General features: G+C 43.3%; 1 protein-coding gene across 8 annotated transcripts in view; it reads left to right on the top strand.

The window, feature by feature from the left end:
- Positions 1–9,901, top strand: part of apbb2b (amyloid beta (A4) precursor protein-binding, family B, member 2b) — a 47,505-nt gene extending 37,604 nt beyond the window's left edge. For 7 of the 8 annotated variants that reach the window (XM_070975207.1, XM_070975206.1, XM_070975203.1 and 4 more), the window contains 5 exons: positions 1,275–1,362; positions 3,562–3,645; positions 3,745–3,860; positions 4,588–4,767; positions 5,873–9,901. In XM_070975207.1, coding sequence (XP_070831308.1) covers positions 1,275–1,362; positions 3,562–3,645; positions 3,745–3,860; positions 4,588–4,767; positions 5,873–6,043 — 639 coding nt within the window. In that variant the 3' untranslated portion in view covers positions 6,044–9,901. The remainder of the gene's footprint in view (positions 1–1,274; positions 1,363–3,561; positions 3,646–3,744; positions 3,861–4,587; positions 4,768–5,872) is intronic. The other variant, XM_070975205.1, reaches the window with a different exon arrangement.
- Positions 9,902–10,454: the final 553 nt, after the last annotated feature.

Genomic DNA, 10,454 nt, shown 5'->3' with positions numbered 1-10,454 from the left:
TCTAAAAGTCCAAAAACAAGATTAACAAATTAACAACAAGATCTAAATTTCAAGCCCAACAAAGTTTTCTCCTCCCAAAACATAGTTATCACGGAGCTTTCTGTGCACTGCGTGTCCACTCATAGATGAATACAAATGAATGAATGGTAAAAACAAAACCATGTTTTTGTTTTTTTTACTGCATCTGCTTTATTCACAGAAGTCACTTGGGATTAATGTTTTTTTCTTTGTCCATGTCCAAATAAAACACATCTACAGCTGTAGAACTTTCATTCACTTTTCAATTTTATTTGTGTCGTCACGTAATTTAGTGTTGAATTAAAGTCTATCCAGTGTTTTAAAGCTTTTTTTTTAGAACTCCTGTTACCGACAGACACCCTGTTATGATTATTGACTAGAACAAAGTGTGTTGCTGAAATTTTATTTGAAGAAAAAGGTGGGGAAGGAGCCATTTGTCCCTCTTCTCATCCTCCACGCTGATGCAAAGTGTCCCACATTTTACTGTCAACCTATATTACAGAGCGTCGAGTCTGTTTAATGCAGACTTTTAACACAAAAAAAGGATAGATAAGGAAAGGCGGAGAATTTGTCACAGCATGGGTTGCTGAGATGCTGAATTGCTGTGACAAACTCTCCGACTGAGGCCATGTATAATTTATGTGCGGTGTTTCTAGTTGTGTTTGTGAATGATTTTGGCTGTTTGAGTCAGTGTGGGCTGGGGCTTGCATGTGTTTCTCCCTGTGAGTTGCACTGCAGCTTTTAACTTGTACCTTGTTTTGCAAAGAGGAGGGTGACCTGGTTTGTGTGTGTGTGTGCGTGTGTGTCTTTGTGTGTGTGTCTGTGTCTTTGTGTGTGTGTCTGTGTCTTTGTGTGTGTGTGTGTGTGTGTGTGTGTGTGTGTGTGTGTGTGTGTGTGTGTGTGTGTGTGTGTGTGTGTGTGTGTGTGTGTGTGTGTGTGTGTGTGTGTGGCATCTTCCCAGGTGATATGGGGTAGACAGCATGACAGTATCGGGGTGAAACTGTTCCAGGTTTTCCTGAGCTCTTTTGTTTTGACTCTTTCATCTTTTTTTCCCTCCCTCATCCTCCTTCACTTTCACACATTTTCCTCTTTGTCTCTTCACCTCCTCCCCTGTGTCTCTGCCACGGTGTACCAACTCCGTTTTTACACGCCATTTCCTCATACTTTTCTGGTTTTGCTCCTCTCTCTCTCTCTCTCTCTCTCTCTCTCTCCATCTCTCTCCTCTTCTCTCCCCCCCACCGCCCCTCTATCTCTAGATAATGACAGAGAGAAAGAATGCCAAAGCGATGGCTGGAGGCTCTCTCCAGGACAGGATGCAGGCAGGACTGGATCTCCCTTTACAAGGTAGGCTTCGTGCATACAGTACCACACTGAGTGAGTGTGTGAGACAGAGAGATGGTGAATGCGACAAGTTCTGTGCATCAGCAAACACATGGCAGATATAATTATTGTGCAGTGGAGGGAAGTAACTAAGTACTTTACAAATTTATGCCAGTTTCTACCTCTACTCCACTACATCTCAGAGGGAAATGTATTTTTTGGATATGAATGTGATGTTACAGTACAGCTGAAACGAGTATAAAAGTGTTTCATGGTTGCAGCTTCATCAGTCTAATGATTTGCTCCTTTTATGTATTTGTAATAATCTAGAGCATTGTGGTGGTGTCACTTTGGACTCTGGATATCTGTGATGGCATTTCGTACTATTTACAGAATATTTCCAAACAAAACAATCAACTGATTAATGGAGAAAATGATCATCAGATTAATCCATAATGAAAAATAATCTTAAATTCTATAGTTCAAAATGAGCTCCACCTAAATGAACTACAACCGTAAAAACCTGATTTTACATTAGTGCTTGAGTAATTATAATCTAATGATTTACTATATAATAGTTTAACAGTCAAAGGAATTATTTTTCTGCAGTCAGTACTTTTACTTTTAATACTTTAAGTACTGGTTATCTTATACTTCTACGTACGTACTATTTTCAATTCAGGACCTCTGGCACACTGCATGCTTTTAAACTGGCCATTTGTAAAAGCAGGAAGTATCCAAACAAATCTGTGTTGTCATTATGGTGTCCTCTGATACGTTCGGACATTTGATGAAGAAATCATTTTGGAGCCATTAAAATCAGTCAGCGTGTTTCAGAAGATCCACATTCATCACTGTGAGTGAGTTGTGGCCTTAAAGGGGCCCTGTGGAGTTTTCTTTTAGATAAACAAAGTTAATTTTCTTTGGTGTTAACGCTGTGTGTGTCCTTGAAGGCTGACAAATGTGTTGAATGCGTTTCCTTCCTCATTAAACATTTACAAAGCCGATTTGTTTTAATATTTTAAATCCTGCATTGTTTACATCCATATTTACCAGCTTGCAGTCCTCTTGTTCCTTGGCTTCAGCTCATTGCTTCTCTTCACTGTGCGCTACCGCTGCCAACTGTCGGATCAGTGGAACAGCACGAATCTCCGTCAGGAATATGTGTCCCGTGATTGTGCATCGGATGCATGCTCATGCACTACACAAACAGAATGGAAAAACATTGCCCCCGAGCTCTACTGCTGGTCAAAAACTCCACTGGGTACCTTTTAACAGCTGTTCACAGATTTAGGGGATGGTGGTCCAGTGCAGTCGCGTTATGTGCCAGAGGATGTGGAGGGTTCTCCTCAAATGGCAAAAGTCGCTGACAAGAGATGGTTGTGGTAGCAAGACCAACTTTCTTGTACTTACAGGAGACAATACGGGAGAGCAGCGTTGATGGGATATGTAGGCAAACACATGAGACACAGCAGCAGTCAGCCAGACTGACAACAATCCAGCCTGCTGCTGACAGCTTGTCAAGTCAAACAGCTGCAGTGTCAGTCTCTGCTTAAAGCTAAAAAAAAAGAGACAAAAACTGACATCAACTTTTCCAACATGTCAAACAAAAGGTGCAGAGAGAGAGAGAGAGAGAGAGAGAGAGAGAGAGAGAGAGAGAGAGAGAGAGAGAGAGAGAGAGAGAGAGAGAGAGAGAGAGAGAGAGAGAGAGAGAGAGAGAGAGAGAGAGAGAGAGAGAGAGAGAGAGAGAGAGAGAGAGAGAGAGAGAGAGAGAGAGAGAGGAATTATAGCCCACTGGGCTGCCACTATAAAATGGTAACATCCAGTAATTAACAAGTAGGTTATGAAGAACCTGAGCTCAACCTTTGAAAGCAGGATTGAAGATTATCTCTGGTGTTAACATCGTTGCAGTCCATGGAGTGATGTCTCTGACTGTAGAGAGAAGAAAACATGTTTTTGGCAGTCTGAATTTTATTGTTGACACCATCTGTGAAACTTAACAAACTCAATGACTATAAAAACTCAACATCACATTCATCACATTGTTTAGTCAAAAGCCTCGTTAAGATCTCTCACAGTACCTCTAGAAACAGCAAGACAGTGGTCAGTTTCCAGATTTCTACCTGGAACCCTCGGTAAACGTACATTGTTGGTTGTTTATGTACATGTAGTCAAATATTTACTCTGATGAGCACCTATTAAATGTGTGTGGCTTCTCCCTAGCAGAGTTCCCCACACCAAAGACAGAGCTGGTCCAGAAGTTTCAGGTGCTTTACCTTGGGATGTTACCTGTGGCCAGACCAATAGGTCAGTCTGACACACAAACAACACACACAATACTGTAATACACACTATAATGAAATGCAGTAAGAGAGTACATGTTTGTTTCAACATCCTCTGCTCCAGGCATGGACATACTGAATGGAGCTATAGACAGTTTAATCGGTTCTTCCAGCAGAGAGGACTGGACTCCAGTAGCCCTCAATGTGGCAGATGCTACTGTCACCATCAGCAAAGACAAGGTCAGACACACATCTGTCACTGCACAACAACTCCCCCTGCTTTTCTTCACTCTGTTCTTTCCTGCTTCCTGTGTGCAAAAATAAAATACAATGAAACAAACTCAGTACATAAGACACAAAGTGATGGCAGCAGCCTGAGAGCTTTGGCGTTATGGGATTTACTGATGCGATGTCTTTCATAGGTAAAGAAAACAACCACAGTTTTCTGAAGGCTATATGCACAAATTTATATGCATGCTTGCAGTCTGTGGTAGTGCTAGTTGGTGAGTTTGCCTAAGGCGTTATTTCTGTAGCCTGAAGGCTAGCGCAACTTGTTTTACCTTTCAGTAATCATGAGAAAGAGATTTCACTGATTAAAGGCCTGTAGCACAGACTACGGCTTTATCACAGGACTGTTTAGTGATGTGAGGCAAAAACGCAGCTCACACACAGCGACGTGTTATCTGCGTGTTAAGTCTTAACAATGTTTGACTGTATAGATGGTATAAAATGTCCTCTTACTCCTTTTAAATAAGTTATAAATTTCAGCTGTAACATCAAGGCCCTTAAAGCCCATCTGCTCCAGTGAGCCTGTTTATTAGGAGGCTGCAGTTTAACTAGGCAGCTCCCCTGTGTGAATATAATGCAGAGAACATGTTGGATGATTAGAAATCTGTTCCTCCCAGCTACCCCCCCCCCCCCCCAAAAAAAAAAAAAAAGTCTCACACACTAATATGTTTCTGACCAGGACGAAGAGGAAGTGCTGGTGGAGTGTCGTGTTCGTTTCCTGTCTTTCATGGGCGTCGGGCGTGACGTGCACACGTTTGCCTTTGTCATGGACGTTGGCGGCCATCATTTTGACTGTCACGTCTTCTGGTGTGAGCCCAACGCTGGGAACGTGTCGGAGGCTGTGCAGGCAGCTTGTATGGTGAGTCACCAAGAAAAAAAACGCAGAGCTGACAACAGGACAGGAAGCCAAGTGTGACTAGGTTAAAGGAATGTCTGGAGTCGATAGTTAGGGTGTGGGAAATGGAGCGTGTGTGTAACAAAGTAGTTAAAATATGTAAAAATCTTATGGAAATGGTTCCTTGATTCCTAATTGAATGCTTTCACATTGCAAATTTGATTTGAACTAAGGTCATCACCACAAGTACAGACATTCAGAGCCTCTGCTTCTCAAAGAGAAAGTCCTCGCTTGCAGTTTAGTGTCCGTCTTGACAGATGGGTGTTTTACTGTCCACCCCATGTGCTCTGTTCAGGTTGTAATGGGGCCCTGTGTCAAAGCAGTGTTGGTGTAAAAAATGCATTCAATTCAAGAGAAGCCTCCTAAAGTTAAAATATGGCGTTCCTTCAGCATCAGTTGTCTCTGAACGAGGACAACCTTGGAATTTATCCTGTATAGATTTTCTGTTTAAAGCTAGGTGTGTGTAGATTGTATTACACACTGTTAACTGTAGGAAACATTTTCAAAGAGAACACATGTACTTTGAATTAGTAACCATTGTGAACCCATAATACCTTTCATGATGCTTTTATTTTATGATCACAACATGTACAATCCCAACCCAGAATGGCCCGCGTGGTGGTTCTGCTATGATGCAGCCCATTAGTCAGTTATCATCATCCCCTGCCCTCTCTGCTGGGTGTGAGTCACAAGATTAGTCGACTGCTAGCTGGGCTATTGATCACGCATCAGAACTTTGGCTATATGGACACACACACAGACACACATACACACACATACACACTAAAACTGATTCATGGTGACAAGAATCATCAATCATTACTATTGATCACAGCTAGCAGCCTGCACCAGTCCAGACTTCCTTTCTCACTCACTCACTCACTCACTCACTCACTCACACTCACACTCACACTCTCACACACACACACACACACACACACACACACACACACACACACACACACACACACACACACACACACACACACACACCTCCACAGTCAGCAGTTGTAACTCTGTATTATTTACAAGATGTCTCTCTTTGTCTCTCCCTCTCTCTGTCTTTCAGCTGCGGTATCAGAAGTGTTTGGTTGCTCGACCCCCCTCCCAGAAAGCCTGCGGCTCATCTCCCCCCGGTGACTCGGTGTCCCGCCGGGTTTCGACCAGTGTGAAGAGAGGCGTCCTGTCTCTCATCGACACCCTCAAACAGAAGAGGCCCGTCACCGAGTTGCCGCAGTAACTGCGGTTGGGCGGTACCGACTCCCTACCACAACCCCCAGTCACCATGGTAACTAGTCGCTTCGCTGCCAAAACCTGTTGCCATCACAGACCCCAGTAACCATGGAAACACAGCAAAGCCCTGGGGTTTGGGACACCCTGTCACTGCTCCATCGCTTTTCTGGAGTCAAATTGGAATTTCACCTCAAGAGTTTATCGGCTCTTTAGCAGCAACTCGAATCTGTTTCCTCAACATAACTGAGATGACTAGACTCTAATCCCACATCGAGAAGGAACACACACAGAGAAACCCCTGGAGTGATCATCGTAAAGGTGATTCGTGTACATAGAAGTAACTCTCATCCCCCTCAGCACAGTGAAGGAGCGAGGAGAAGAGAGCAAGAACTGAAGAAGTAGGACGTGCTCCTTCAAAGCACAGCACGTGTGACAAGCGAGCTCAGCGCTGCCCAAACTGCTTATTTCTCCATGCTCTTATTGTATTTGTGTCTGTGCCTGTGCTGCCAGCATGACCTCGCACACCTGGCCACACCCCGTTGTCATTCACCTGGTTGTCCTGTTAGTCTGTAGTGGCTCTTCTCCCCGCTGTCCCTCTTTCTCATTACCCTCAGTAGACTGTGTCCTGAAGTAAATGGAAGCAAGGAATCCTGAAAGCCATTGTGTCTGAGTTTCAGATCAGTATGTAATGAATGAAAGAAAGAAGCTGCTACAGACTAAAGAGATTTGGCCGTCAATGTACACAATCTCACACTCTAACCCGTTCAACTGATCCTGCATGAACTTTTTCTATAGAAATGAACCATTCTAGACAATATCAACACACTGCTGCTGCTTTCAGAGACTGAAGGGGTGAGAAATCCGAAGCCACTTTTTTTTTTTTTTTTTTTTTTAATTATTATTATTATTTCTTTCTTGTCAACTGTGCAAAAATGAATCTGGAGGGTCTAAACGAGCGGTGACTTTTCACCCGAAACATCCTTCACACACTTTCGGTTTACTTGTCGCCTTTATTCTTTTGTCGTCCCTCGAAAAATGACAGACAATAGCCATAATGGAGGAGGAGAATGCGGAGAAGGACAGAGTGTGACCCCCCTCCCTCCCTCCCTCCCTCCCTCCTCTGCTCTCTGGTAAACAGACTCCTGCTCCACACACAGGACACATCAGCATGCTGCCGCTGCTGCTCTTTGATTCACATGCTGGAGGAACTTATGACCGATTATTCCTTTAAAGCCCACCTCAGTATCAGTCCTCAGAGACTTCGTGTCCACTCATAAAAGGGGATTGGCATCGCAAGAAGTGCTCGAGGAATCCCGCAAAGAAGAAGACTAGAGGAATGTGTTTTTGTACCTGGGTATGGTGGCGATGACTTTGTCCACAGCTGAGATCTGGACTGTGAGGAGGTGACCTGGGGAGAGAGACGGGTCTCACCTCCAGCCTCGGCTGTTTTTCCAGAGGAAGGCCAACAGAGAGACACGTTGACTCAAACTCACAGGACTTTCCTGGGCTGCTGTCTGTCTGTCTGTCTGTCTGTCTGTCTGTCTGTCTGTCTGTCTGTCTGTCTGTCTGTCTGTCTGTCTGTCTGTCTGTCTGTCTGTCTGTCTGTCTGTCTGTCTGTCTCCAGGGTTCTGTTCACTTGAATTCGCCTTCTCTGTTTTTTTTTCATGGCCTATTTCCTTACTATACGACTGTTTTCATCAGTGCCACGAGATCACCTTTCTTCTTCTTCTTTTGGTCTGTTTTCTGTAGTTTTTCTCTCTCAATCTCAATACAGCACTGCTAGCTCCTTCATATCTGACCAGCCTGGACGTTCGGTAATAACTGATGAAGTCTGTTATTGCACCGAAAATAGTGGCAGTTCTCTTGGATGTAGGGCACCAGATTAATATCAAGCCTCTTTAACTGACTGTCACCTAAACATCTGCGGTGGGCAGCAGTTGTCCAATCACAGTTTAGGGACTGTACCTGCACATGGGCAGTCTGCCAAGCTTGTGGGATTGCGCTCCATGTTAAAGCAGTGTACAAAGGGCTGAAGAAAGACTGATAAGTTTGGATGGTTGTATCTCTTTTTATATCACCTTACCACAAACAACAGTGATCAAACTGTGTGTTTTTCTGCTGTAACGTGAGCTGCGCTTGTCAGGCTACATATCTAACTATATTTTGTGTGTTTGGCGTAGTATTCCCCAATGTCAGAGAGTTAAGGGTGATGTGAGCGGCTCTGTTCTGTTCTTTGTTAGATTCACTCCAGCAACCCCAGCCAAGAGTTAGGACCAACTAACACGTTTGTTAGTCCTCTTCCCAAAAGCCTGAAGATATGAACCGTTTGAAAGTATGAAATCTGGAGCATAAATCTAACCTCTGTTTTGGTTGTCCAAGTATGTAAACCCAGCAGCCGAACAGGGTTATGTCATAATGAAATAACAGCCTGAGGATTTGATTTTTCCTTTTTCTACTCACCAGCACTAACAAAGCTCTACTCTGCAACACAAGAACACCGTGTCTTTATTTCCATGTCTGCTACATGGATTAACAACTGCCGTGGAGGCTAACCCAAACATGTAGCTTTAGCTTCAGTCTTACGCATGATATTGTGTACATAGCCATCAACTGCACATTCAAGACCCCTTTTACAAGAATCTATTTTAGAGATAGGGTATTCAACCAACTCACGGAGCTATTATTAGCTTAATTAGCTCGCCAGTGAGCTGATAAAATCTGCTTGTGGCAGTTGTCATCTCAACAGCCAAAATCAATGGTGGCTGGTTTTAATGAGAAGCTGCTTTTGTTTAGGTCTGCTTTATTTAAAAAAATGACTGCTTTTAGGGGTAAATCTACCACCCTGATCCTAAACTGCATAAATGTCTGAAAGAAACGCTTCACAGAGGTGGCGACAGTAACTACAGGGGATGGGTTTAGCCGACGGTCAAAGTCTTGCTTACCGTCTCTGTGTCTTGATGTTGAACTCCACAGTTAACGGATTGAAGGAACGAGCAGCGTCATCGAGATTCTGATGAGAAAACTCAGCCACATCACCTTCTTTTGTCACAAGGATGTTGAAATGTGAATGACAAAATGTGTGTACATAATATCCATTTAATGTAACATCTGGCATTAATCATTGTTATAAGCTATGTTTTCAATTTGAATGTCTGTAGTTTTCTATTCTTTTCTTGTAATGAAATGCCTTTTTTGAGAATTCACCAAATGGCCAAAGTGTAAAATACTGATATACTACATTGTTGTAGATAAGAAAAATACGAGAGCAAGTAATGAAAAGGAGAGGAGAGGCGATTGGAAATTTCCACAGTTGTCAATTAAGTTGATACTGAATTTAACTGAGCAATTATCTATGCATTCTTTTGATCTTGAGAAATGGAAAGACGTTAAAAGCCTTGCATGCCCTTGGACGGTTGAAAGAACGCCTGTATGTACTGAACAGAACTATTTTTTATTTTATTTATTCTATTTTATAAAAGGTATATACTGATTTTATTAGTTGGGGCAGGAAACGTCTCTTGACTCAGTGTCATTGTCTCAGTCCCTGGTTAACTCACAAGGCTACAACAAGCTCCGCTTTGCAGAAAAAGGAATATATCTTCACCTTGTACAGTGCACTGAGAGCTGGGAGTCCACTGTTAGTCTGAACAGTTAACAGGAGGAGGAGGAGGAGGAGGAGGAGGAGGAGGAAGATGATGGTGGTAACGGTAGTGGACTCCCAGCATCTCTGTCAAGCTCACACACATAAACAACAAAAAACACATATTTCCCACAGATGGATGTGTTGGCTTCCGTTTGCTGCTCACTGATTTGTACACTTTATCAATGTAACCAATTGTGAGAATAAACAGCATTATAAAATAGAGCCCCCGGCTTTGGTGTGTGTGCGTGCGTGCGTGCGTTTGTGTGTGCGTGCGTGCGTGCGTGCTCATGTATTACTCACGTTGTGGGGACAAAAATCTGTTTACACAGTCACATGGGGGGACAAAATACAGGTCCCCACAAGTTAAATCATTACATCTTAGGAGACTGAGGATAGGGTTATGGGTTAGGTTTGGGTGAAAGCTCAGTGCTCTTGGGGGAGCGCTGCAGGGGGCACAGACTCTCGGGGGCTGTGGGAATCCAAGGGATGTTGTGACCCTTAATTATTTGTTGGATCACAAGATCTTTAATCTTTAAAAAAATACCTAAAAACCTGGCCAAGTGTCTTGTTTAAAAATGCATGGTGGATTGGGCAACGGTGCAGGCCGGCAGTGAGAACTTGTATATTTTTCAAAATACCCCATCTGTCCAGGGTCTCTGCTGTACAATTTGGGGCTGTCACCACTTAAAAAGAGCAAGCTGTGTGTGTAACCTGGTATTTATCACGTTGTGGGGACAAAAATCTGTTTACACAGTCACATTGTGGGGACTCACCT

The sequence above is a fragment of the Chaetodon trifascialis genome, chromosome 2, assembly GCF_039877785.1.
Source record: "Chaetodon trifascialis isolate fChaTrf1 chromosome 2, fChaTrf1.hap1, whole genome shotgun sequence".
NCBI lineage: Eukaryota > Metazoa > Chordata > Actinopteri > Chaetodontiformes > Chaetodontidae > Chaetodon > Chaetodon trifascialis.
This window is presented reverse-complemented; position numbering and strand designations above follow the sequence as displayed.